Source organism: Xylaria bambusicola, assembly GCF_022495145.1.
Source record: "Xylaria bambusicola strain CBS 139988 unplaced genomic scaffold F5B22scaffold_11, whole genome shotgun sequence".
Taxonomy (NCBI): domain Eukaryota; kingdom Fungi; phylum Ascomycota; class Sordariomycetes; order Xylariales; family Xylariaceae; genus Xylaria; species Xylaria bambusicola.
In genome coordinates this window covers 610,842-638,251 of record NW_025953564.1, presented here as the reverse complement: position 1 = coordinate 638,251, position 27,410 = coordinate 610,842, and the positions used below count along the sequence as shown (strand labels likewise).

The 27,410-nt window shown below is 48.2% G+C and overlaps 8 protein-coding genes across 8 annotated transcripts; 3 read left to right on the top strand and 5 right to left on the bottom strand.

Annotated features, from left to right (window-relative positions):
* Nucleotides 1–20: 20 nt before the first annotated feature.
* Nucleotides 21–1,266, bottom strand: F5B22DRAFT_55083 (uncharacterized protein). The gene has a single exon (XM_047972949.1). The coding sequence runs from the start codon at nt 957–959 to the stop codon at nt 69–71; it is 891 nt and encodes a 296-aa protein (XP_047832888.1). The 5' UTR covers nt 960–1,266; the 3' UTR covers nt 21–68.
* A 4,526-nt stretch (nt 1,267–5,792) lies between these two features.
* F5B22DRAFT_644613 (uncharacterized protein) lies at nt 5,793–7,077 on the top strand (the record flags this gene model as incomplete). Its single annotated transcript, XM_047978449.1, has 2 exons — nt 5,793–6,797; nt 6,907–7,077. The coding sequence occupies 2 exons, from the start codon at nt 5,793–5,795 to the stop codon at nt 7,075–7,077; spliced, it is 1,176 nt and encodes a 391-aa protein (XP_047832887.1).
* A 212-nt stretch (nt 7,078–7,289) lies between these two features.
* On the bottom strand, nt 7,290–9,103 carry F5B22DRAFT_598651 (mitochondrial carrier). The gene has a single exon (XM_047974394.1). The coding sequence runs from the start codon at nt 8,468–8,470 to the stop codon at nt 7,319–7,321; it is 1,152 nt and encodes a 383-aa protein (XP_047832886.1). The 5' UTR covers nt 8,471–9,103; the 3' UTR covers nt 7,290–7,318.
* F5B22DRAFT_598650 (DNA repair protein rhp54) lies at nt 9,104–12,182 on the top strand. The gene is made up of 2 exons (XM_047974393.1): nt 9,104–9,468; nt 9,560–12,182. Coding segments are annotated over exons 1-2 (2,415 nt in total). The 5' UTR covers nt 9,104–9,466; the 3' UTR covers nt 11,973–12,182.
* Nucleotides 12,183–12,761: 579 nt separating this feature from the next.
* Nucleotides 12,762–14,254, top strand: F5B22DRAFT_653807 (uncharacterized protein; the record flags this gene model as incomplete). The annotated part of the gene is made up of 5 exons (XM_047979750.1): nt 12,762–13,028; nt 13,093–13,381; nt 13,447–13,611; nt 13,751–13,857; nt 13,916–14,254. The coding sequence occupies 5 exons, from the start codon at nt 12,762–12,764 to the stop codon at nt 14,252–14,254; spliced, it is 1,167 nt and encodes a 388-aa protein (XP_047832884.1).
* Nucleotides 14,255–14,793: 539 nt separating this feature from the next.
* On the bottom strand, nt 14,794–15,588 carry F5B22DRAFT_644609 (uncharacterized protein; the record flags this gene model as incomplete). The annotated part of the gene is made up of 1 exon (XM_047978448.1): nt 14,794–15,588. The coding sequence occupies one exon, from the start codon at nt 15,586–15,588 to the stop codon at nt 14,794–14,796; it is 795 nt and encodes a 264-aa protein (XP_047832883.1).
* A 2,339-nt stretch (nt 15,589–17,927) lies between these two features.
* Nucleotides 17,928–20,476, bottom strand: F5B22DRAFT_598649 (heterokaryon incompatibility protein-domain-containing protein). The gene is made up of 2 exons (XM_047974392.1): nt 19,999–20,476; nt 17,928–19,947 (listed from the first exon to the last, which is right to left on the bottom strand). The coding sequence occupies exons 1-2, from the start codon at nt 20,444–20,446 to the stop codon at nt 18,263–18,265; spliced, it is 2,133 nt and encodes a 710-aa protein (XP_047832882.1). The 5' UTR covers nt 20,447–20,476; the 3' UTR covers nt 17,928–18,262.
* A 986-nt stretch (nt 20,477–21,462) lies between these two features.
* F5B22DRAFT_54982 (uncharacterized protein) lies at nt 21,463–24,835 on the bottom strand. Its single transcript, XM_047972936.1, has 3 exons — nt 24,433–24,835; nt 21,617–24,260; nt 21,463–21,547 (listed from the first exon to the last, which is right to left on the bottom strand). Exons 1-3 carry the CDS (start codon nt 24,513–24,515, stop codon nt 21,536–21,538), a joined length of 2,739 nt encoding a protein of 912 aa, XP_047832881.1. The 5' UTR covers nt 24,516–24,835; the 3' UTR covers nt 21,463–21,535.
* Nucleotides 24,836–27,410: the final 2,575 nt, after the last annotated feature.

Here is a 27,410-nt window from a genome sequence, read left to right as displayed (position 1 = left end):
ACAGGGTGGGAAAGGGTCATGGGAGGGGGGAAACGGAGCGCGGAGTACAAGATTAGTTGGATAAATGCCTAGGTAATATCAATGTCACTAATGTACACCGTCTTCTTGCCGTAGTGTACCCACACTTTCTTCTTATCGAACTTAATCTGTGCCCAATCTTTCTTAACAGTCACTCTCGTTCTGCCCCTGATATCTTTGAAAATGTACTTATCCGGGTGAAATGTATGCACCTCGCGACGAACGTCGACTCGGACCTCCTGTGTGTTACCGGCCAGTGGATCATCCATGGGTGTGAGCGAGGCTTTGTGTGGCTGGGAAGAGGACGAGGCTTCTCCAGTATAATAATCGCTTTGAACATCGGGTTGTTGACTAGCACCAAGATCTTCCTGAGCTTCTTGAGCAGCCTGAAGATCCGCTAGGGATTGACTTGGAAGAGTTGGCGCATTCCGAAGGGGGGTCTCAGTCTTCACCATGTCTAGACAACGTGGCAATACCCAGGCGTTATCCGAATCAGCATCGACATACTGAGAGCCGTCTGCGAATGTCGACTCCCCATGGAAAGGTACAAGGCCTGATCTGCCTTCTTCGTAGAACCAGACGCGGAAGGAGACTCCCACGGTGGTCATCGTATAGATGAACGCTAAATTGTCGGCTTCGACGCATCTTTTGGCAGCATCTAGGGCCTGCTCCTCTACCTCTCTGAGACTGCCGCCAGGTCTCTTACACTCCACCCAAAGCAATGCGGACATGGTGTGATGATTCGCATCATATCGCTTCACAACCATGTCGACACGCCTTCGAGAGCCATCTGGTGACACTTCGCATGTGACGGCGTAGGTTCGTGTGTCAGCGAACTCTTGCTTGAGATAGTGCTGCCAGAACTCGGATGACTTGTATTCGATGTCGGTTTGGGCATCTTCGTAGAAGTAGCGAAGGATCCCGGTATTGACGATACTCATAGCAATCGGAGACGAATCCAATAGCAAAACCCGATAGTTGATTGAGCAGCAGAATTCTGCTAGTGATCAGGATCTGAAGTCCCTGAGGCTTACTTTCATTTTATCATTCTCCCGTCCGGCCGTCATAATCTAGACCCAACGAACCTGCGAGACTCGTCACAAGTTCGTGCAATTCCATATCAATCGAAGGCGGCCTTTGATAGCTGCCTGATGCTAATCGCATGCGTTGCGTCTTGCGACTCCTAGTCGATTAGCCTGGTGACATGTAATGCCCAGAGCCTAATAGACAGAAAAAGCCTCGAAGTGTGAGACTTGGGCATCGGCTGACACACAACCGCGGGAGGCGAGAATTGGGCGCAAGTGACTGTTGGGCATGAGGCAGGGTTGATACCGGAACCAACGGTGGCGATTTCGATTCCAATATGGAAGGACGGGGAGAACGGCGTAAAAGGGTTTACCAAGAGCATAGGTAGCCAAAGAGGCAATATACATCTTAGCAATAGGAAATGTGAGAGGTAGGGCAAGGGAGGAGACTTTAGCAACCACCCACGGAAGTATCCTTGATCTATTAATGGAATTGTGCCGTTAGGGATACTTGAGGTCATCTATCCGTATGCAAGGAGGTACACGAAATACTCATTATCGCCTCTTCTTTTCATATTCTGTACTTTCATACACGCCGTGGCTTATCAGGTCGAAATGGTATCCCGTTTGGATTTCTCACCGCCCCCTTCCAGCTCACTTCGCCCTTCTACCTCTTTACGGGGGAATTCTGGGCCGGGTGCGTTGTGTAGAGTTACAGTCCTCTCTGCTTGCCTCTCTGGTGATCGTTACCTTCTTCTTGAGTACTTTGGCGGGAGCTAGCTCTGGGATCATAGTTCTACCAAAGCGGAGCTGGAGAACTCTTTTACCGCAGGAGGTTGTTGATGTAACAAGGTCTCTTGTAGAGGGCTTGGAACTTAGTCATATTCATTCTAATAATCAACTAGGAATCTCTAGGGCCTTGGTTTTTTCCTCCTCCTTCGCAGCTACCAGTAGTGCACCGAGTTGATCCGCGGTCGGATTCCAGTGAATCTTTCTCGCGTACAATACCAAGAGGGTGGAAGTGAAAGCTCTCGGAGGCTAGTTGGGTCAGCTAAGGTAATCGCATATATATGTTAATAAGCAAATCAGAAGATGACGAATTAGTGGGGAAAATGGATGAGTTATTCAGTTATCAGGTGTACAGAAGTTGGGTCGAATACCGTATAGCTTCGAGAATTCCGCCGCTTGACGGGGACATTTTTTACATAGCCATACCTTCTGAAGCCTAGCCAATCATGGGGAAAGGCATCATGTGACTTTGCTTGATGGTTATTTTTATTGCTAAATAGCAGCGGATTTACTATGTAGATTAATCCAAGAATATACATTAAATTCTTTATCGATAAGCTATAGATCCATGGGTCGATGGCTCTTAAAGCCGTAAAATATGGGCCCGCCAAGCGGTGGAATTCTCGAAACTATCACTTTAACAACCATTTCACCTCCGAGACCTGCCAAGACTTTATACGACCAATTAGAAGCATAGATATCTGTCGCACTTGTACCCCACTTAAACAGATAACTGCAAGTACAGAAAGCTACACTAGCTTTAGTATCCCTTGGGTAACGGCTTAGGTATTGGCAAAGTTGATCCACTAGCATGGGTAAGAAGAAACATAGCACGTGATTAAGACTGGGTCAGCAAGGTCACGGAGGTGAAATGGTAGTTAAAGTGATACGGTAGATACAGAATATGGTCATACAACTAGCCAGGGCTACGGGAGATAGCCCGTCAATATATTGGAAAAGCAAGATTTGCTTGATCACCGGCCTCGGAGAACTGCTTCGGATGACTTTTGGTCTCTGCGGTGAAGATGGATCTTTATCCGAGGCCGTTGACGGTGGCTGCTGTAGGTTAACTTGCTCCTGGGAGCCCTCCCATGGAAAGTTAGCTAGATGCCACGTCCCGAACTGGCCGACTTCTTGAGAGACGGACAAGCTTTCCGCAGTGTATTGTCCGTCTTGCTTCTGAGATTCGTATCCAGTATACTTTGTACTCGCTCGAGAAGATAAAAGTTGAGAGCCAACGCCTATTTCCTCATTCTGCGACAATGCCCGCTGGCGATCCATGGCTAGTTTCTTACAGGATGACTCGCCCACTTACTATAACCCGAAGGGCGCAAAGTTGTAATAAGCATTACAGGAAGAAGTTTGAGGAAATATGGAATATAGTTTAAAAGTCGGAGTCATGACGACGCTACATTGTTGTGAATGAGAATACAACTTAGGGGTTCTGAAGGAAAGCTTATTGTTTCAGGGACATTGGCAGGATGCAGCTCCTGATGATCGGCATTGCTCGACAGCGAATGAAACCCTCCATACTCATTGCTTTCCGAACTCTCTAAGTGATGGTAAGATTCATATCATTTGAACTAAGAGCAGGTAGTAGTCATTTGGCCTTTCGGCCACTCGGATAGCTCTACTCCAGCATCCAATACAAGTCTATCGCCGCCCCAAGCAAGGCATTTCTCAGCTCGACATCACACAACATGAATAACACCTTTCTTATCCCCATCTTCCCTACTTCTTTTCCGAGGCTAGGTGGGTCAGTTTAGGTAATTGCATAAATATCTTAATAAGCCATTTATTGGATGGCGAATAATCGGGATAAGTGTATACGTTATTCAATTATCAGGCGGATTCTCGGTCAAAGCCCATGATATTTACATAGTCACGCGACTTGCTGCTGGGGTCATGCCGTATTTATCGAGATTATATAGAGACAACGCGCCGTTAGATGTGTAACGTAGTTCTGGTCTGTTATTGGGTACTTGGGCTCAGAATAGTGGATATATTCCCTGGTTTGGAAGCGCCTCAATGATTTTTCCAACAACGCGTTGTTTCTATATAATCTCAGGTAATACCGACAATGGCCATTGGGCCAGCGCCATCGGCGGGATGGCTACAAGTGTGAGGGCTACGAGCTTTGGCGTGTGCTCCGTACATCGTTCAAGTATTGCGGAGTTGTGGATGTGCCTCAATATCACCAACTCAATCTTCGTTCACCACATTAGTTGCAAGCAAAGCTCTTTAGTTCTAGACTAGGTTTTGATTTCTTGGCAGCAATGCAAGACAAGTGGCTAAATGTTCTTGTTAATTTCTTAATAAGATGATTCAGTGATTTGTCCCATGCTCTTTTTTCACATCCAACCATTTATCCAACAACAGCTACATAGGTATAGTGAGAGCTAACAAACTAGAAGTGCAGCACGTCCAGCTTGTATGTTGAATGAGCCATATTATTAGCTCAATTAGCATGCATCAGCAGTCTGTGCTGGCTACCTGATGAATCCTCCCGAAGTGTATATGAACTGCTACTAGTGAATCTCACGCTAGATACCAGTGCGACACAGCTTGAGCCCTGGCATGCCACTCCTTCAAGACTCAAATGAAGAGCACCATGATCAGGTAATGATGTCTTCCCCTGGTCTCTAGCATTGACAAAGACATGTTTTTTGTTCCAGCCTATCCAGGTAGTCTGTGTACCTCTCACTGCAGACTCTCTAGCGCCTAGCTGTTGCCTAAGTGAAGCTTCCATTGCTGTGACGACAGCCTTACATCGTTCTTTGTTATGTGCCCCATGACAAGTCAAATTTTGCACATCTAATACTGCTGTTCCTATTGGTGGGTGCCAGGCAGCGACCGGGATTGAGGTGGCCTCGATTACTCCCTAGGTATAGACCTCCGTGCAGCCAACAACAAACGAACCCGACGCCAAGTTGTGAAGTGAATGTCACCTACCTACCCGGAAATTCGAGGAAGCCACCGCCACTTCATCACTCATTAGATAAATTAATTTGTTCGCGGACGGTCCAACCCATCATACTTAGGTCCTTATCTCTCTTTGGAGATATCCTTATCAGAGCATTTGTGGGAAAACCAGAGTCTTTTCACATCCCATTGCAGCCTATAGGTATATGAGAACGGATACTAATTATTTCTTCATCATTTTTCGGAAGATTCGAGTAATATCTCACCTTTGAAACCTTTGTGGTTATAGGCAAGTATGTCAACAAGAAGGACATACTTACCACCCTGACAGTGACACTAATTGTGTGGTTATACTGTTACTCCCTAACATCACCTGGATACTTGCAATAATTACAGAACCCCCGGAATTCATCGGCGATTGCTTCGAGGCTACCCTTTATGGTTGGTGTGATGTAGGTCTGGCAGGTGTCTCTGCGCATCCTGTTCATCTCACACCTGGCCAGCTCTGGTTTTAGACATCGATGCCTAGAGGCATTCAGACTCCTTCCTAAATCAATCCGGAAATCCAGTGCTTCATAAAAACTTCGCCTCCTGGCATTGACCTATTCAATCTCTCATTTTCAACTCGCAGAAAAAGAAATGGCCATGTGTGACCAGACTTACCTGTTTATCTAGTCCTCCAATCTTGTTCAAGTTGCCCAATTCTTTTTACCAGCTGCAAGCCATCCTTCTCATCTTACAATAATTTGTCTATACAGGCCGAAGGACGGCAAAAATTCACGGACTACTGAGCCTACGCATATTAGTTGTGGCATGTCAACCCACTCTCGTGGAACAACATCTGCCACTCCAAGTTAGTCCAAACGTAATGACTGCCCTCACGCCCGGCATTAGCTCTTCATAGCTCGATCAATTCATCCAACATAGACATCACCTCAGTATGCCCTGGGTTCCTCACCAAACGTGCAGTTAGCGATTTTCTGGCTGTTCTTTCAAACTTCCTCCACTTTCCATTCCCTCTTCAGCCCCAGCAACGCAATGCCGTTAGCTACCTCCATTACGCCCGACGATGTGAGCGCACCCGTGGAGCCACCCCCACCAAAGCGAGGCAGTACTAGTTTGGATCCTATTGTCCTCGACGAGGATGGCAGCGAAGACGACAAGACCAAGAAGTGGATACCCAGTCTCAAGAGAAGGCGTGTTTCGCCTAATCCCGATAATCCCTTCACACCACCACGTGCGTTCACCGATATCTTGCAAAACGAATCAGCCGACGCGGATACAGCACGACTCGATGATAAACTTGCGAAATTACAAGAAGAGTTATCAAAGCTAGAGTCTGAGAGGCTGGAAAATACCAGACTGACAGAGGATATGACAACACTTTCTAACACACTTGCGGCTACCAAGTCATCGTTCGAGGAGCAAAAACGCAAGCTCGAAGGTTCAGAGCGGGATGTCGAGAGGCTGAATAAGGAACTGAATTGCGTCAAACTGGAAGTTACTCAAGCAACGAATACAAGGGATACTCTCGAGCAAGAAGTGGCTACTCAGCGACAACTGGTGCAAAAGAAAGACGCCGAAATCGCCATGACGAAGAAAGAAGTGCAACGCATAAAGAAACAAGCCAGCTTATCTACACGAAATCTTAAGACGGCACGAGCGGAAAGGGCCAAGTCCGACGAAGAGTTGATGGCACTACGAGAGAAGATGAGCCAGACCAGCCAAAACTTGAGCACATTGCAAGCTGATAATGAAAAGCTCGTCGCCAGCACAAATGCAGAAAGCAGGAAGGCGAAAGAGAACGCGCGGCGCTTGGAGCTGAGCCTCGAGGGCAAGCAGAAAGATTATGAGATTGCACAGCTCGAGAAGTCCAGGCTCCAAGAAGACTCTGCTGCTCAAATAGGGGAGCTCAGCCGCCGAATCCAAGATTTGGAATCAAAGGGGCGTGAGGACGCCGCCGACATCCAGAAAATGACAGCGGAACTCGCCATTGTTAGGCTCCAGGTTTCCAAACTTGAAGCTGCCGAGCTTGACTTACAGGTGAGGGGCCTTTCTCTCTTTTCCCTCTTCACACCATTTCATTTCTCATCGCCTACATCCTTCATTACGCATCAATGGACATCACATACTGACTGCAGTCTAATTATAGCTTGCTGCTCAGCGGATTGAAGAACTGGAAGTCCATATAGACGGATGCCCTATCGCTACCAAAACCCAAGAAGAGTGGGACGAGATAAATAAGGAAATTGAGGAGATGTGTAGGAGGGGGGAAGCGGAAAGACTGAGGCGGGAATTCGCGGAAAGAGAAGCATTAGCTTAGGGCACGCCATGCGCGGCTCTTGTCTGCAGGCTTACAGCAAAGCTGAAGTAAACTTTTTTTTCCTTTGGGAAATGCGCGAGTCATTTGAGTTCAAAACCTCTTCGAAGATATTCTCGGCAGGATGGCATGAGCAAGGGTCATAATTGCAGGCAAGTTAAATAGGCAAACGTTCCTCATAATCACCTAGCAGAGAAACCATGCTCTGGACAATATAGGTAGATAGTTGAATAGTTTATGTGCGTTAAATTCCTCTATCAACGTCCTTCTGGCTTAGCCAAGCCATCGTCCACTTGTAAGCTGGCCATTGAACTGCGTTTACGATGAACGCTCTTTTACTACACACTGCCAAACCACGAAAGAATGCCCTAGATCCTTCGGTCGAATAAAGTTCCCTTGTAATCTGTATGGCTCCTTTCCGTCTGAACGTCGTGCCGTGAAGGGATGACATCATGTCTTCGACCTGGAGGCGGGTTTTCACAACATCTAGAGGATAAACACTAGCCCACGTCACAATGCCTGCTATGCCGCCACATAAGATAACCTTTAACGCTTCCTGGACGAGAGGCATATCTAGGCTTGCGCTACTCTGATCGCGTTCTATGTCGCTTGTATGAAGAGAGGATGAAGAGCGTCCTACCACTCCCCTTGAAAGGAAAGAGGTCATTAGACTGTCTCCTAACTCGTAGGCCCAGAAGTAGAACCCATAGCCGATGCTATCCCGGAGCGCAGTAACCACACCTCCGCGATAGAGGCCGCGGTACCCTTCGGTGCGCAAGACGATCTTGGCTATGCGCCAACTGGATAGCTGAGGTGTTGGTGATGCATTTGGGCTTGGAGTAGATGGTTGGCTGGTTGTGGGTAAAGAAGAAACTTGCGCCTTGCATTTGATCAATTCAATCGGCGTGTTGATGATGGAGGTCACGAGACCGCCTGCTGCGCCTGCGGACCACGTCGTCCATAAATTGGAACCAGTTGTGCTGTAGGCAACATTCGAACTTGCAGAAAGGGAATCCAGGGAAGTGGAAGGACGAAAAATATTGTTCAGGGCTTCCTCAGTCCGATTGTATATCATGTAGAGGCCGGCATTGAGAACACCAACGCCGAGACTTGGGGCAGCAGTCCCGGCGAGTGCGGATTTTCCTTGGAGGTATCTGGTTCTAAGGGATGGTAGGGGTGATGAAGCCGGGGGCTGTGAAAACCGGAGAGGTATTGATGCGGTCGATTTGGGGGCCAAGGACGGTTGCTGTGACTGAAGTTGCACTTTCCTTCGATCCATTGAGTTGCCACACATGACCCCTAAAATGCCGCTGATCCAACCCGCCCAAAAGTCATCAGGAATGGCGACGGTGGTGACCGATACGGGGTCGGTTCTCGAGTCCTCATATACTGCCATATTGATTAACTATGATCATTGGATCAAAGCACAGGCTCTCTCTGGTCAAAATCCCGAAATTTTGACGGGTTTGTGTCAGCATGATAGCAGCAAGTAAAGCTAGGCATTCTCCAACGATAATCACATGAGACATATGCTGTGTGTAGCCAGCAGTGGTAACATACTGTCGCAGAAGGTATTGATTCGTTGCTAGCTTTAGCACCGTATTTTAGCAATACAAGACGCAGGCACATGCATATATGCAGGCAAGGCAGATGCGAAGGATCTTAGAATAAGAAACCCATTCGACCAGGTGACAAGCTATATCTACCTATCTACCCTGCCATCTACAGACCTACAGACTGCCGCTGGCTTGGTCCCAAGCATTCGGTGTATATGACGAACCCCTCCTTTTCTAGCGGGTAAGGCGGTTAGCAAGATAACGGCGGACAGAAGGGGGCGAGCTCTGGTCCGGCGGCGGAGTGGAGTCAGCGACTGGGTTAGTTAGCTTAGCCTGCAAGGCAGAGTACTTAGATACAAGTCTGAATGAAGTTTCCAACCAATACACATGTAACCGCAATCCAACGAAATCTCACTCCTATGATAATGAGCTGGCAAGGTTAGCAAAGCATCCAAAGGATTGGGTCAACGGATACCTACCTAGGTAAGCAAGGAGGAAGAGGAGTGGCGGTCGCCCAAAGTTTTCCACATGGGTCGCAAGTCATGTGACTTGGTGTTAGGTCCCCGCCTTTTACGGGAATAACATCTACGGAGGTCGCCACTGGTCGCGTCAACGCGCTTGCCTCCAAACCTCGAAATCAACAAATGGTAAGATCGTCTTACCTAAATACCTTAGCTCAGCTTTGATTAGCAAGCCGCTCGATAGTATCGAATACCCACCCAAGTTCAACTTGCCTTCGCGGCGAGCGCTTGAAGCCTCTTTTCCCTCTATTCCATCCAAACTCATATCTCGGCGTGAAGAGTCTGGTGCGTCTGGAAAGACAATAAGCGTTTCCAATGTACGTGACAAGAGCCCAAACTGAAATAATGTGCCCTGATATGTAAACCATTGGTTTACACATGTCATGTTCTGACTCAATCTCTCTACAGGGCGACCCCCGCCACACCAATAACCAAGCCGAAGCCGAACACGACGCCCGGCAAACGTCTCATATCCCAAAAGTCGGTCGACCAGCTATACAAACCGTTCAAATGCCCCGGTTCCGCCACGAGAACGCCGGCGACTGACCGCCCGGCCCGCAAAAAGAGAAAGGTCGATTACAGGGGCGCCGATGGCAACGATTCGTCTGACAAACCATATACCAATGCCGATCGACTAGCTCTTGCCAATAGAGATGTCAATCGGTTTCCCGTATTCCAGGCGAAGGACAAGGATAAGGTGTTCAGGAAAGCCTTTGCTGTGCCGCTGATCAACAAGAATGTTGCCGGCTACAATCCCAACCGCCCGCCGCCTACTCTTGGCCTGCGTCAAGGGGCTGCATTTGTCGCAAAACCATTGCACGACCCCAGTGGCGAGTTTGCCATCGTGCTTCATGATCCTACTGTTGATGATAAGCCAAAAGTTGACGGCAGACCCACTGAGAGTAATGCGGAGGAACAGTCGACGGCGAAACTAGATGCCCCTCTAGTACACAAGAGCTTGGCCGAGATTCTCGGCATCAAAAAGAAGGTCGAGGGAGAACACCCGAGAGTCCCTGTAGTCATCGATCCGAGGCTAGCCAAAGTCCTGCGACCACATCAGATTGAGGGTGTCAAATTTATGTACAAGTGCGTAACGGGCATGATTGACGAGCAGGCCAATGGCTGTATTATGGCCGATGAGATGGGTCTGGGAAAGACATTACAGTGCATCACACTCTTGTGGACCTTATTGAAACAATCACCAGATGCCGGCAAGACCACAATTCAGAAAGCCATTGTGGCCTGTCCTTCTAGTTTGGTCCGCAATTGGGCTAACGAGTTGACAAAGTGGTTGGGAGCTGATGCCATCACTCCTTTCGCTATTGACGGTAAGGCGACAAAGGAGGAGCTAACCCGACAGCTACGCCAATGGGCTATATCGACTGGTCGCGCCGTGACCCGCCCCGTCATTATCGTCTCGTACGAGACGCTTCGCTTGAATGTTGAAGAGTTGAAAAACACGAAGATTGGCCTGATGCTATGTGATGAGGGACATCGACTGAAGAACGGCGATAGCCAAACGTTCACTGCCCTTAACAGTTTGAATGTTAGCAGACGTGTCATTCTTTCTGGCACGCCAATTCAGAACGATCTATCAGAATACTTTGCCCTCATTAGCTTCGCCAATCCTGGACTCCTGGGCTCACGACTAGAGTTCCGAAAGCGATACGAAATACCCATCCTCCGAGGGCGAGATGCCGATGCGACAGAGAAAGAACGTCAAAGGGGCGACGAATGTCTCGTGGAGTTGCTTGGCGTGGTCAACAAGTTCATCATTCGGCGGACTAATGATATCTTATCAAAATATCTTCCTGTGAAATACGAACATGTTGTATTCTGCAACTTGGCCGACTTCCAACTTGATCTTTATAACTATTTTATTAAAAGTCCGGATATTCAGGCTTTATTGCGCGGCAAGGGAAGCCAACCTCTTAAGGCTATCGGGCTCCTGAAAAAGCTTTGTAACCACCCAGATCTCCTCAATCTCGCAGAGGATCTGCCTGGTAGCCAACAGTACTGGCCGGAAGACTACGTCCCAAAAGACGCCCGGGGTCGCGACCGAGATATTAAGCCTTGGTACTCGGGTAAGATGCAAGTGCTCGATCGCATGCTTGCAAGAATTCGACAGGACACGAACGATAAGATTGTGTTGATCAGCAACTATACCCAGACCCTCGATCTGTTCGAGAGGCTCTGCCGCAACCGTGGATACGGTTCATTCCGGCTTGACGGTACCATGGCTGTAGCTAAACGACAAAAGCTAGTCGACAAGTTCAATGACCCCGAGGGCAGTGAATTTGTTTTCCTGTTGTCCAGTAAAGCCGGTGGGTGTGGTCTCAATTTGATTGGCGCAAACCGTCTAGTCCTCTTTGATCCAGACTGGAATCCAGCGGCAGATCAGCAGGCACTAGCCCGTGTATGGCGTGATGGACAAAAGAAAGACTGTTTCGTATACCGGTTTATTGCAACGGGCACGATTGAGGAGAAAATCTTCCAACGGCAATCTCATAAACAGTCACTATCGAGTTGCGTCGTCGATTCCGCCGAAGACGTTGAACGTCACTTCTCACTGGACAGTTTGCGCGAGCTGTTCCAGTATCGCCCCGACACCCGCTCCGACACTCATGACACCTTTAAGTGCAAACGATGTAAGGCTGATGCGGCTCGTCAATTCATTAAGGCACCTGCCATGCTATATGGTGATACCAGTACTTGGAATCATTTCGCGAATGAAGGTCTTTCGTCTATTCAAGACCTCTTACTTCGACAAGAGTGCAGCGAGAAAGAAGTTTCTGCTGTCTTCCAGTACATTTCACATTAAGGCAGACATTTTGGTTCGCACATGCATTTTTGGGGGATCATGAGATTTGATGATGGCGTAATGAGGCAAATGCGATATTTGCTAGAGACATTGTTATGTTTATTTGCTTTTCAATGGCATGAGCATTAGATAGAGCTACGGTCAAGACTTTTGGACTTATATTAGCATGGCGAATGGCGAACGGCAGAATCATAAAGACATACAATTTTGCAACTTTCTTGTTCCAGTGTCCTCACATCCTAATTACTCATGACAGGCATTGTTCCTTGGGGTTGGGGTATAACCTCCATGGACAACCGATATACGCCGAAACAGATTTGTTTCTCCTAACTTTGTGTGTAGATCGAGCCCAAACGTGTCAGCCCCTCTCGGAGACCATAATATCATGCTGTCACGGAGTTAATCCCGTGAAGATTAACGGCTTTGTATGGCTATACCGACTGCTCAATCCGCAGTTTGAAGATATGAGGCGTTTAGGTTTGAAGCGTATACTGGCTAATGCGAGCCAATGTGTATTATAAAAGCGGATATGTCTCAAAATGACGCTGGAGAACTTCCAAGGCAATCTGAAACCGAGAACAATGCCGTAGCGACCATTCCTGGGTGCTTCCATACTGAGACTCTTGAATGCACCTCTTTGTACGTGTTGGCCTAACTTCACCGAAAACGGAAATCAACCATACTCTTACCCCCAGCATACCAACTACACAAAATGTATATGCTTCATAGTTCAGATCCATTGCTAGATGCTTCCACCAGACAGATTTGATTTCTTCAGCCAGCATCGCAATGGAAATCCCGGTCGGTATCGACCAGGACATTGAACAGGTATTTTTCCGGAGAGCGAGGTCGCTAGCGCGTCAGGCGCAAAATGCGATCGCAGATTCGAGAACATGGAGTTTTGAAAAGATGATAGGCCACGGGAGCTACGGCGTGACTATGTTGCTAAGTGAACGGGACCTCTTACATGACCGCCAGAGAAAAGTAGTCCTCAAGCTGCCGTTGGTGTTAAATGGAGGAAACCAGGACTTTGCCAGAGAAGGCGAAACACTCGAGGTACACCAGCGTACAATTTTATCTATTATACTCGTTCGTCATACTAACCAATGCTTCCAATCAGCTTTTGCGCGGACATGCACATATCGCTCAGCTGATCAGTTACATCGAAAATATTTCGGATTTTCGGCGGACAGGTGGAAGAGTCAGACGCACTATAAGGCGCGTAGTGCGCGCCATTAGAAACCCTCCTGCGCACTTATTCGGTTACTTAAACCGTTTAAGCCAAAATACTGGCCCAGCCCTACTGTTAGAGTTCATAGAAAATGGAGATTTGATTGGAATTATAGAACGAATATATTTTCGCCGCTTTCAGCTGCCCAACCGAATTCTTTGGGCTTGGTATCATTGCCGTGAGAAATCTTCCCCTGCTGTCCCGGCGTGAATTTTCGAGTACAGCATGCTGACTAGAAGCAAGTGGTGAGCGCTTGTGTTGCAATGACATACGCAAGGGAGTGCTCGGGGCCCCGACCTGTGAGGGAGGAAACGCCCCAAAGGAATCATACACATCTGCGACTTGTTCACAATGATATTGCTGCCAGAAATGTCATGGTGGGCGAACGTGATCCAACACATCAAGCGCGTCAGTATTCCAGACATTTACTAATGCTTCTTTTCCTTATCTACGCCAGCGCCGGCACGGACGTGACCAGCTTAATAGGCATTGATTCGTTAAATTCGTACCAATTGACTGTCAGTTGCTAACTCTCATATAATTCAAGACCGGCATACGCCGAAATTAGCACTCATAGACTTCGGATTAGCACGCAGTTTACCAGAAAACCTAGAGCGAGAAGCCGAGAGCAGGAATCTATACGCAATCAACTGTGTAGGCATTTGATTTTTGCCATGTGTTAAAATACCTTACTAACCAATAAAACTCCTAGGTAATGTTAAACTTGATTAATCCACCACTATCCCAAGAGGGTCAACCGCTTTACCCATATGAGTTTAACGGAATATTAACACTAGCGAGGGGTCTCTTTAATGGGAGGCGAACTTCTTTGCTAGACCCCGAGCTACGAAGACTTCTTGCGGAATCTTTCAGGATAGGAGACGACGGGCAGCCTTTCGGAAGGCCGTCATTACAGGAGACATTTGAAAGAACCAGGATCGGGATGTTAAAACCCACGGAATCATATCGAAATCGAGTCCGTGAAGGGGATCACTATCTCCGTGGAAGCTTGCAGCGCTTTCTCTATGATGCTCCGGGCGATTGGACCTGAAGTGGTCTAGATGACGCAACTCAATTTTGAAGTTGGCCTGGCTGCAACTTAAGACAATGCGCCTTGAAGGTATTAAAGGGCATACATAGTAACGGCCTCCATTAGTTAATTATCTAGTCACTTAATGCCGGATAGATCTTTAATGGGGCATAAACGAATGATGATTTATTAGCCGCATAAATTAGATTTTCCGTATGTTCACTCCATGCTGTAAGTATACTGCATCGATTTCGGCGAAATGGTCTTTGCATTCCTAGGTTTAACTAATCACCTGCCAATCCTTTCGTCTTAAAAAAAGAAAAAGACAAGAAAACAATACTTTTAAAATCTTAGGAAGGGAAGAAACAGATTTTAGTTGAATTTAATGTTTATCACCACTATAGCCATAACGTGCGAATACTGATTGCATAGCAGTATACCGCATATCTGATGGTAGGAACATTTCACCCCGCAAATCCTGAGACAAACTCCACAGCCTCTCATAATGAGCTTTCACATTATTCATTGCGGATCGATAGGCTTCCGTTCTTGTCGCCGAGTCAGGCTTGCTGAGGTACGAATCTCTGGCATTCATCCATGTGTTTTCGCCAGTCTACGGTAAGAGCGTGGACCCTCTCAAACGAAACAACTACTGCCTGGTAATCAGGATATGCACGTGCTGCTGATGACCGTGGTGTTACAGAGGCAAGCAGTTCATTCAACTCCATTCTCATGCTGCAAAGATTATTTGCGTAAGTGTCGTGACATAACTCAATGTCAAGTCGTTGCTTGCCACTTAAATAGGAATCTTTTCTAGGCTCTTTAGATTCCTCGGATTTCTTAGCTTTTGGGGGGTTAGAGGAATTACCCTTGGTAGATTCACCGGGCTTGCTGTGTGAACGCGGTTTATTGGAAGTAGTGGAACTCTTGGACGCACTTGGCTTTTCAGAACCAACGGGCTTGTTGGACTCCTTGGACTTATTGCTTTCTTTTTCTCTGTTTGTTGGAGTGCTCTTCTGTTGCTTTTCAGATGAACTGGGCCTGAATGTGTTTGGACTAGGTCTGTTGCCTTTGCTAGATGCACGGTTTTTTGAGTGCTTCAAGTCGTAAAGCTCCCGTTTTGTGGGATCAGTTAGAACGTCTCGAGCCTCAACAATTCTCACGAAACGCTCATGGTTTTTAGCTTCTCGGGCCTCTCGCTCATCTGGGGTTTCAGCCCGCCCGGTCGGGACCGTCGATATATTCGCTTTATCAGGAAGCATTTTGAGAGACAATTCTCTGAATGCTCTGTTGATTGTGGCCACATCAGCGTCAACCGTGACTCCAAGCACCTCATAGAAATTCGTGGACGGCATTATTTTTGGTGAGTTAGGCTGGTAATTATTACGTGATTTGATTTGACCAAAGTTGATTTGGGCTGATGAGGTGCGTCTTGGCCTTGTCCTATAATTGCTTTATACCTACCCAACAGTGTTTTGAGCGAGACCAAAGAACATGCCGCCAAACATACATTGTGAAAGTGCTACACAAGTTATTACAACGTACGATAGATATTTACACCAAAGCTTGTCAGGGATGCGTCTGTCGTTTCGCATTTTCCAGTTCCTTCATTTTAAAAAGCCTAAAGTAGATGCAATTGGGCTTGAACTACTGACCATAAGCGATCGGGTTTAAGAGGACCTGATTTACTATAATCACGCACTATGATCAAAGTTTGGAGATCCTCTTTATCATGTGGTAGATTAAGGTGGTATAGCGAGAAGAATGTAAACTTACATTACACAGCGTCCCTTGTTATATTCAGGGTGAGCACAAGCTCAAAATCCTTACGCGTATAAAGTTATTACAACTGTACACATTAGTGTCAAGGGTCTCAGGGCAGGGCAAGAAAGAGATACATTGCATATAAGTTAATCAGAGAAGGCTGAATGCCTTCAGACTTCTGACCTTTTAAACTTTGTGCTATAATAAGAGCCTTACTGTATACCTTGTATACCCTGTATAGCCCTTCTGACAACCATCCTAAGTTTGACTTCTGAGAGATCGCCGTTGACCTTACTTACTCGGTTGCTATGCTCTCTTTTGCATGGTAAGCTATCGAAGGGCTTAGGGCAAAGTGAAGATGAGGCTGACTATGTATTCCCCGAAATCCATCCGATCATGGATCGCAACAACTTAGTTGACATGATATGTTAGACAGGGATTTCTGCTTTAAAACACTGTTATCATGCTTAGCCACCGCATCATTCATGCATAGGCCTCTTTGTGATAGGCAGGTATATAAGAGGGGTAGATTCAACTAGCCCCGGCCACTTTTCTCGACAGCTAATCACATAGCCTCGTCAGCGTAGGTGTCAAGGGCTATAGTTACAACCTATACTAGGGGTGGCTATCTTGGATTGGTCTATATAATCAGGAGCTACCCTCTAGATATTCTAGAAGGTTAGGGGTCAATTGACTACTCTATTAAGCCCTATACTACTAATTACTGCCTAACCGTGACCAGCCTTCTATTCACTCCGGGACACCCCCATATGACAGTAGGTACCAGCGGCAAGTATAAAGGCATGACTAGGTTTTAGGGTATCAGCTGAGAAATGTTCATATGTGGTATACGCTTATGAATAATCGTTCTTTTGTCCTTATCAGTTCAATCGATGGGATTCGTTCTATCTCGCATACCTACGTGGGTAGATATCCGGCCGGCTCTCGCGAAACTTCAGTTTCCTTATTGACAAGACGAAGGCAATCGTGGGAGTAGCTCAGAGTGAGGCGGCAGCTATACGTATCACTATATGATCAGGCACTAAAGTATGAGGGGAGTGATTCCCACAGGACGCTCGTGGGGGTATTGAGCTGATGAGACAGCCACCCGAGGTGAGGCTGACTTTGAATTCTACTCGTATGGAATAATAGCTCATCGCCACCACTCACCTGGCGCAGTTTATAGTCTTCAAATAGGACCAATGGTTCCTGCCTGTCAGTAACTATCTTTTCAATTTGGCAGGCTGATGTATTGAATTATCTCATAATTCATAGCTAACATGAAATATATCATTATTACTCCTCTCCTGCTTCACATAGCAGCTTCCGAACGAGCCAGCATTACGGATTTCCCAGCCTTTTCGTCACAGAGACCATGCGCTCGGGATTGTTTTGCTTATGATAATATGGATGTGGGGCCTGCTGAGCTGGCACTTGCCCTGGGATGCGATTCAAGGCCTGCCCAAAACGAATGCATCTGTCGATCGGATCTTCAAGACGATGCTGACACTTACTTGGAGCACTGCGTTTACACCGGCTGTACTTCGAATACTCTAGACGCTAACATCGCGATTTCGATATATTACGACTACTGCACAGGCGCGGGATTTCATCGGGAGGTGACAGTGAAGACAACTTCAGGTACGTGTGACTTTCTATCAGCAGCCACGGTCACCGTGACCGTGACTGCTAAGGCTTCATCTGCCCAAAACCAAACGCCCTCGACTTTTCTGGTCTTTTTCGCAAGCTACTTAATTTGGCTATACATGGGGCGGAGTTGATACGTATGCTTTCGACACAGGTTCTTCCACCACTTCGTCCCCGTCCCCGTCATGGTCTTCGTCCTTGCCAACATCCCACTCTACATATTTGTCTCGGCCTTCATCGTCAGACTTATCTAGTTTGGTAGAGGGTTCTAGTTTTCCGGTTGATCCCAGCGAAACTCGGGTTCCGGAAGCTACAAATATTCCATCTAGCGGTGACGCTAATCAGGGTGATGATGATCGCACGGGTGGGATTATTGGTATCGTTGTTGGTATTCTTGGATTCATAGCTACTGCCGTAGGGACCTGGTTTGCATACAAGGCAATTAAGAATAGAAAATAAGCACCTTATATGTCGTGCTTTGGAGACAACTTGAGAGTGATCTAGTAGGTCTTGTTACAAGAAACTGGTGGTATTCATCGTTAATTGTTAACATATCCCAGATATATGAAGGGCTGAAGATTAGGTTTATTACCAATACATGATGTCTTGTGTTAGGTTTCAAACAAGGTGAATTCTCTGTCTGGCGCACAATAATTCCTCGCTTTTCGAGTCGTCTTCGTAGTCTCTCCTGAAATAACCTATTCGGCTATACAGCCCTTCTTTACGTTTCTGTACTATGATTCCTGAGTCGTACCAACAACGGAGGGACCCCTTAGCCGTTGGTCCAGACTGACTAGGCGCCCATTCTTCAGGACCAATGTTTTTCGAGAGAAACAGATACCATACGCCTTCTTCTGGGTATATCGGCCCATTCGCTTCAATATCCATTATAGCGCGAATTTTTCCAGAAGTTCGATCATCCTCGAAGTCATGTCTATTGCGATATAGAAGCTCAGACTCTATCTCAAGGATAGTTAACCCTGCTTGATCCAGCATTGACACCTGAGCAACCTCTTCGGCCCCCAGTGAAGACAGACCTTGCACAACGGAAACAGTGCAGTCATACGTATCCCATTCGTCAGTAAAGTAGAGTATCGGATAATCTACGGATGCCCACGACCAAGTTGGTGCACGCTTAGACCTCTCTGTCTGAATCATTTGACGAGGCTGGGCATCCTCCTCGCCTTCCGGCCAGTCAAGTGGACCTGAGACGTTACTTCTACTCCACAGGAGAAGACGCGGGAGACAGTTCGTAAAAACACCTGCAACATAATCACCTCCTACGTCTGGTGACAGATGTTGTAATAATTCACTGGCTAAGCCCTGCACACCCGGAAGGCGGTCATCCGGGAACGTGAGAGAACGACGAGTGAACTGGGTCACAATCATTTCCCATGAGTTTACTAGGAAGTCGCTGTCCATCCAACCGGGCCCGTGGTCCTGGTGAGCCTGCTGAAGTTGATTAGACAGCCTACCATCTGGTGCGTATAATCTACCGCCATGGCGCATAGGACTTGACAAGTGACGCCTGCTCCCACTATTCAATATCAAGGTCGCCGGTTTCCGGTTACACTCACAGTACACTTCGAATTCGGAGAACGTAACCAATCGCATGGAAAGCATGGCTTCCTGGAAAGCCCAACCTCGTGTGGCAAGGGGTTGAATGGTTGATATACTAGATAATGCAAATGTCAGAGTAACTTGGCCATTGGTATCGGATCCAGGGATTTTCACGGCCATGGGAAATGATGGCGTTTGGGTTCGTCCTAGTTCCGGCTTTAAAAACCCGCCCATGGCACTACGAGAATGCGCAGCCACTATTGTTACTGTCGAGTTGCGGTATATCTGCCCCATCTTGCCTATCTCTCTCCTTTTGTCGTCTTCATTATCCTGTATGATACAAAGCGCATCTACCCAGAGGTACCGAAATCCAAAACGACGAGTAGTAAGTACAGCATCTCGGACTGTTGGTGGCAGGGTAGACTCATGGACTCCGTTTATCAACTGCACAACGGTGTTCGAATTTGCGGTAAGTGGCTGCGGCCCACCCCAACAATAGCTCAGGGTGACATAATCATCAGACTCCCCCTCATCAGTCGTGTGAATCTTTATGGAATTGGACTCAGGTGTTCCAACGTCTATCACACGAGTGGGAAGTTGGGGTTTCCCATCATACAAGCATCCATCGTGACCTTTGGAACTGAGGCATGTCTGAATCCAATTTACGATGTCATTCATGATATCGTCGGTCATGAATGTATTGGAAAAGGGTCTCTTCGGAAAGATTTCCGCTGCAGGATCATCTGGATGGAAATCAGTCGACAATGTCAGCACGATCAACAACATGGACATACCCCTAGAAGCGAGGGGCACAAAGTCTATAACTGTGTACCAGCCCTTCTGCCGAATACGACCTATTAGCATCTCAGTTCCCTTGATACTATGGGGTTTGTAATTTTCGAAGAAAGGGCGATAGGATGGATCATAATCCTCCATTTTCACAGCGAAGAAATGGAGTTGGAGAGCATGGTTCCCGTCGCGAGATGACCTAGCCGACGGATGGGGCGCGGTGCCGGAATAGGGTACCCAACCACGCTGAAATATAAACTCGCACAGATCACAGCCGTTTTGGGCGCTTTTCAAGCAATCTGCCTTGCTGTGGTGAACAAAACCTGTCTCGGAACAGAGGTCATCTAAGCCTTGGGCGGATCCGAGTAAAGCTACGCATTTCCTACAATACGGCTGACCGTCAACCTTATCCGTTGAACGCTCAAAGGTCCAGAGACGAGTAAGGATGTCCATGCTTCCCGAAGTCCCGAGGCGTGAATATGAATATGAAGAGATGAACGAAGACATGAAACACCTCTCCTGATATAGTAGGTAATACTTTAGAGCGTATTCTAGGTGGGGGTCACTTTTAGCCCCCAAACTATGCGATATTGCTGAGCTGAAGCTAGCCTGTCGAGAGATGTTAGGGCTGGGATAATGCGTAACATAATACTCATTGAAATGCAATAGAATTTCCGATATTAAGGTGGATTTAAATAACAAGTCATTTTAACCGACTATAACTTTAACCATTTTATTGTTGATTGTAGCAGTAAATCCATTATAATGAGCTAAGATGAGATGTACACTATAATCACATAATCCTTTGTCAAACTGCCCTTCTTTCAAGATCTCCGCAGCGCAGTGTCAAGGGCTACGTAATCTGCAGGCAGCTGACATTCTTCAGTTTATATTATTCTCAACATTGAAAAAAAAAAAAAAAAAAAAAAAAAAAAAAAAGATACTCGCTCCTAGAAAGATCCAGCTCAGGCTCAATCTAATATTTTCATAGAAATATCAAACAATTCAACCTTCATCAGTAAATTCAAAACGAAACAACGAACTGCACAAATCCAGATAACCCGAGGGGTTTAATCCTTCCATTATTTGCACAGCCCTAACTTTTGCAGAGCCTTCCTCATGGGCAAGTCTATACATGTCAAAGAGGTATCTTGACCTCGTGAACCCAGATCCAACTGAATCAACACTTCTGTTCCTAGATTCCGAATCTCCTGTCTCTTCAGCATCTTTTAAACATGCAGACGAGTGCATCATCAACAAACTCCCTCTCAAATGCAGACTCCCTCACATTGCTATACACCGTAACACGGAATGTTCAATTCATTACATCTCATCTATTCTTAGATGCATGGTATCTATGCCTACGCTCTCTGCCACTCATGTCTTTTCACCATGAAGCAGAGTGATAGAAAGGGATAGGAGGGAAAATGAAGTGGTATCGTGAAGAAGAGATATAAATCAGTGACGCAGAAAAGCTAACTATCTACTGATTGATGCCGATGCTTATGCCAGTGCCTATGACAACCCAACTTTTATCCTAGATTACATGACAACCTGGAAAGCCGGTGTTAGTGAGAAAGGGGAGCTGCAATGATAGAGATAAAGAGGTAGAATAAAACTTACGCAATCATCATCTTGCTTGCCCTGAGGGATACCCATTGCCTCGAAGGTAGCTGGACCTTGTTTAGAGGGTTTGGCCGGGGCTGAAGCAGTCGAGTTCGGTGTACTCGGGCCAGGACTCGGCCGGCTTTGAGGTGGCGATGCGCTCGAACGGCCGCCTTGGTCCATTGCAAAAGGTCTATCTTTCAAGGGCACACCGACAGCGGGGCCGCCAGGGCCACTAGGGCCACCGGGAGTAGGTCGACCACTGCTGCCTGGCCTCGGACCACCTTGTGGCAACCCACCAGGAGGCATGGAGCCAACACGAGGCCCTAGACCGCCACTCATAGACGGCGCACCACCAGGAATACCGGCAGCTGACATACGTGCACCCGGCGCACTGCCCTGGGGTAGAGATGATTCCCTCTTCCCATATCCTGGTTGCGGCAGTGGCCCACCTCGGCCAGCGCCACCAGGAGGTGGCATCTTCGATAACATATTTGGCCTCGGCTGGCCCGGGAGACCACCTCCTACGGGGCGATCATACTGAGATGCAGGCGGTCGTTGATTGTACTCAGCTCCCGGGGGACGCAAGTCTTGCAGGCGAGGACCAGGGCTCGGCTGTCGGTAACCACTCGGCACCTGAGGTTGCCATCCGGGTGATGCTGAAGCGGGCCGGCCATAGTTTGGATCCATACCGGCAGGTGGAATAGGAGTTTGGTTCCCTGAGTGTACTCGCAAGCCACCTTGTCCCGCTGGTGACTGTGTACGAATGCCGAACGCGCTTCCTGGGCGATCAGCTGTGGGACCTGCGGAAGGCCTTATGCCTGGGTTATAATGAGGTGACAGTTGCGGCTTCTGCCCCACCATATCGTCCTCAGGATATGGCGTAGTAGAAACTGGTCTGTTCAGGTTGAGAGGCGCTGGTCGGTCGTCTTCGGGGTATGGAGCCGTAGACTTTGACCTATCAGGAAGATTTACCGTGAAAGCAGGCTGTCTTCCGCTATTCCCGCCGGAATTAGGTCGAGATCGGGACGGGTCGGGATAGTCTACATGCTCAAAGTTCTGAGCTCGCGGCGATGGTTGGGGTGAGACCTTCGGCGAAGCTTGAGCTTCTGAGACAGTGGGCATTGTGCTGTTCAGTTGCTTGAATCGATCTGGTCGTTGCCCTCTTTGCGACCCATGTTTCGACTTAATTCTCGTCAGTGTTGAAGTCTCGTGGTCTTCTTTAGAAAGCGTCTTGGCTTGGGAGAGACTCTCCAATCGTGCCGCCGCATCCTTATTTCCATGCTCGGCGGCAAGCTCATACCACTTGCGGGCTTCTCTGATGTCCTTCGCAACCGATATACCGATCTCGTAATAGTAGCCCATGGCGAATTCGCCAGTTGCCAGTTTTGTCTTGGCTGCCATTTGTGCATATTTAAAAGCCAGTTGTTCATTCTTCGCAAACTCACTTTCATAACCGAATAAGAACCAACGGCTAACGCCCAAGCACGCTTCCGGTTGGCCTTGCCGAGCGGCCAGACCGTAGTAATGCAGTGAATGAGATGGCATAAACTCACATCCAAGCTGACATAGCTCGTATGCTTGACCCATCTTCAGCTGCGCTTTGGCAAATCCTAGGTAGGCGGCCTTCTCGATGTACTGCCTAGCAACGGTCACATCATAGGCCAATATACCCTCAGGAATCGTGACGTCAGGTAAGTCCCTTGCTATCAGCATACCATAAACGAACGCACCTTGAGGTGCATCCTCATCTGCTGTATCGGCAGCCTGGTGGATCAAATCAAGACCTCGAGCTATGTCTTTGGGCATACCTCGCTGACCAAGGAGATTGATCATGCCTAATCGATACGCGGCCGCCGAATCCTTGTTGCTGAGGCCCAACTGATAATGGCGCATGGCCTTATCCATGTCATTTGAACTTTCGTACAACATGCCAATGCGATAATCGGCACGGCCCCATCCCTGCTGTGCAGCCCTCATGTACCCGCTGTAAGCCTCTTTCTTATCCTGCCGCCTATTGAACTTTCCAAATTCTAGCCACTTGCTCCGTATGAATAAAGCTTCTGGATGGCCCTGGTCGGCCAGGTATGTTATGATATTAACGGCATCGCCTCGTAACTCGTGTTCAAGCTTCGGGGTGACTGGGCGCGGTACTTCGCGATCGTTGGCATTTCGAGCGGCTTCAGCTTCGCGCACAGCAGCTTCGGCGGCTATTTCGACAAAGGCCAACACATCACGAGCCCAGCATATCTGCATATCGGGATCGTTGGAATGTAGGACATGTTCCCTACTATTGGCGAGCACTGTCTCCTTCTCTTCGTCGCTAGGTGGTATGTGTTCCCCGCTCACCTTGGGAAAAGGCGAGAAAGAGGGTAAGTCATTCATGTCGCGCAGGCTTTGCTCAAATTGCGTATTGGTATCCCGCTCCTGAAAAGGGCTGAAGTTGGAGGCGGGGCTGTAATCGGCTGGTTTCGGTCTGCCGGGTTGGTACTGCTGCCCGTAATTACCGGGTTGGGTACCGATGACGGTGGAGAGGGACGGTTCGCGATGATGGCGAGTTCCTGATGTGGTTCCGCTGCGGTTTGGGTGGTTGACTTCTGTAGCTTCGAGTTCCATGCGCTGAAGGCCCTGTTGCATGTTCTCGGGGACTTCTGGCATAACCCTACTCTTGTTAGCCCGGGTGAACTAAGTGACCAAACCCGTGACGGTTATCATGGGGTCATGGTGTTGTTATGGGTGCAGCGTTGGGCGCTAGTGAAAAGAGCGGTTTCGTTTGAAAGAGCAGGAGGGTCCCGATGTCTTATCAGATGGAAAATAAAAGAAAGAAAACACACCTTTGCGGCAAGGGAGCTAGCACTTCGGGCATAAGATAATCATCTACGCCGCCTGGGTAGAAGGTGGCTCCAAATTGAGGCATGTCTAGAGAATCGTCGAGCTGCGAACCTGCATGAATTGCGAAACGCCGTCAGCAGAATGACCAATACAGCCCAGCCCTGGCAGGCAGAGTTGCAGCTAGCAATCCGTAAGGCTAAGCTAGCTCCTTAGGCTCCTTAGCAGTGGAAGCGGGCAGGTAGTAAGAATTAATGCAATGGTAATATGTAGTGCACTCCGTAGGACTGACGGACTCCCTGCCTAGAGCGCTGTAAGCGGAGCGCAAAGGGGAGCCTGCTGGCTGAGGCGGGGCTGCTTCTGGTATCCGCGGGGGGTGTCTGCGGATCTCTCTCCCTCTTCTCTCCTTTTCCTTTTCCGCCCTTTCTCCTCTTCGCTAAATCAGCATATACCCTTGCTTCCTCCTAATTGCGTGTAGTATGCGCAGCGGGCAGAGGTACCGGAGGGAAGGCGGGTAGCTGCAATACTGGCCGACCACACGGCTGGAGAAGCGGCGATTGTGTAGATGATGGCGTTGGTGTTGCAAAGGGTCTCAGGTGTTTGTTCTACCGTTTCCCCGCCGCGTCCGGTCAAAGGAGGAGTGACAGGTCCGATCAGCCCGGGTCTCAGTCTGACGAGCACGACAATTTCTCTAACGCATGCTTGACATGATGCAACAACCAGTTCCGTCTAAAACGCTGGGTGAGTAGCGGAGGGGTTTGTACATATAGTCAAAGTAGGTCTTACACAGCCGCAAGGATGCGTGTGTATTTCTGGTGCACAGTGGATCTTTGGATGGAAGGCGCAGTTTGATGGGGTCGTCCCCTTGAAAACAGCAGCGGGTACCTTCCCTAGCGCACTATGTAGGTAGTAGGTATTGTACCAGCGCATCTGGCAGCCCTGGAGATATCTGGCAAACTCGGCAGTGCCTGTGGCATCGGTACTGGCAGGGAACAACCGCAAGATACCAGGGGTTTGTCCATTCTACCTGGCAGACACCCCTGGGCAGTGCCTGGGTTCTCTGTATTGCCGCCTGAGGATCCTTGATTGCTGAAAGGGGGTCTTGGTACACTACGCTATGCGCTATGCGCTATGCTATGCGGTGTGGGGAAGCGAGTTAGACTGCCCATGGTTGGATGGACTCTCGGTTTAAATGAGGTGTACGCAGTCGCTGACGTTACCCGGAGGTTTAAGCCGACATTGTCATACCCATCCGCCAGTACTTATATTGTAGGCAGCGGTATTTCATTTTCCGGTGGCGGCCTCATGGTGCTGTGTCCTGTGTCGGTGTGGTGTGGTGTGGTGTGTCGAGAAAGGGCTCCCGTTGGGATGAGGTCAGACTCTATCTAATCCTTACCCTCTTCTGCCAACCAGGAGCCTTTGACTAGGACCAGGTGCCTACGGTAACGAGTAGTCTACCACGACATCCGCATATCTTCGCATTGATTAATTCTTCGCCGGTGTAATAAATAACAATGAGGTAAGTTGGGCGGGCCGAAAAGAGTGAGTGACCAAACTCTACGACGTTGGCCGACGTTAAAACGTCGGTTGTTCTTGAGATTTCTCGGAATGTCTTATATATCAGATCCGAGATCCACCCCGGGTTTAAATCCGCATGTTCAAGCGACGGCCTCTGGGAATAGAGGGAGTAAGAGAGAAGCAGAGAGGGAGAGAGAGATACTGCCGTCTGCCTAAGGCCCAGGTGTCCCAGCGAAGAGGAATGAATCATTCAGACAAATGGAGGCTTACCTGGCTTCATGATCGCCACCCCGGATTCTCCATACGCCAACCTGCTCATCATGAATACACCTAGCTGTGGCTTTTGCGGGTGTCGGGTAACTGTGTTCAGTAGGTATATCAATTAAAATGTCGATGTCGGTCTGTGAGAGGTTGAACTAGCATTGGTGGGTAGAGTGTCTGGCTTGCTGGATCGTGGTGTCTGGTGTAGTTTTAAACCTCGAGGAAATGGTAGGATTAGGATCTGGTGGTCACTTCAATCGGCCATATGAATCGAATAGACACAACTCGGCGACACAGAGTAAGCACAGGTACAATGGAGGGAATGGCAGGCGCAAAGGATGAGCGGTCCTTCGTCAATTTGCTAATCTTAGGGGTAGTTCGTCTCTATAATACCTATATGCAATTCATTCTATGACCTTGATATATCCTACGCGCATCTGTGAAGCATCACTAACTATTGGTCAATGATAACCTCATTATCCGCCTGAGCTGAATGTGTAGCCTGCGAACTACCCTAACCTAGCGTGCCGTGAATCCCCTCGTGGCAATTCCCTAGATGAGCTTCGACGGGCTATTCAAGCTCTACATGGATTAGTCCTCACTACCGGGCGCTATTGTTTAATGACCTGAAGGCAAGTTTCCCACCCTGTTGTTCGCCGAGTGGAACGCGCAAGGCACACAAAGGAATGCGAGCATCACTGAGATTGCAGCTGATCCATCATCCCTCGAGAACTACCTACCTACGCATGCCCGGGTCCAGATACCAGCCGCACGCGCCATGGTTTGATACAATTGGTATCGCAAGATAACAGACTACCTAGACAACCGAAGCGAGCCTCGCTCCGCCTGGGATCGTGGTGAAACAAAGCCTCCCAACGGCGCGGAAAACATCACTCGGCCTAGCCACATCATGTTGCTATTTTGGTCAGCGAACCGCGCTATGCTGCAGTATATATAGATGTACTACCTATCCATGGATGTATGTAGGTCGACGATTTTACGTATTAGGTTAGATTGGTATTCTTCGTTGCTTGTTAACATGCACAAGCGCCAAACTGCGGCTGGGGGAGCAAACCTACTGCACGCTTGCTTACTGCCTTACTTATAGAGAGCCCATCAACTTCAGTAGGTACATACAAAGTAAGTAAATGAAAGAACCAAGTGTTTGTACAGTAGGTAGGTACATCAAGCGCGAACTTACGGG

Coding starts and splice junctions, on each gene's coding strand:
- F5B22DRAFT_55083 (XM_047972949.1), bottom strand. CDS start 959: ATGAGTATCGTCAATACCGGGATCCTTCGCTACTTCTACGAAGATGCC.
- F5B22DRAFT_598651 (XM_047974394.1), bottom strand. CDS start 8,470: ATGGCAGTATATGAGGACTCGAGAACCGACCCCGTATCGGTCACCACC.
- F5B22DRAFT_598649 (XM_047974392.1), bottom strand. CDS start 20,446: ATGGACATCCTTACTCGTCTCTGGACCTTTGAGCGTTCAACGGATAAG. Junction 19,948..19,998: donor TGTGCCCCTCGCTTCTAGGG/GTATGTCCATGT, acceptor ATTTCCATCCAG/ATGATCCTGCAGCGGAAATC.
- F5B22DRAFT_54982 (XM_047972936.1), bottom strand. CDS start 24,515: ATGCCTCAATTTGGAGCCACCTTCTACCCAGGCGGCGTAGATGATTAT. Junction 24,261..24,432: donor CTAGCTCCCTTGCCGCAAAG/GTGTGTTTTCTT, acceptor TAACAAGAGTAG/GGTTATGCCAGAAGTCCCCG.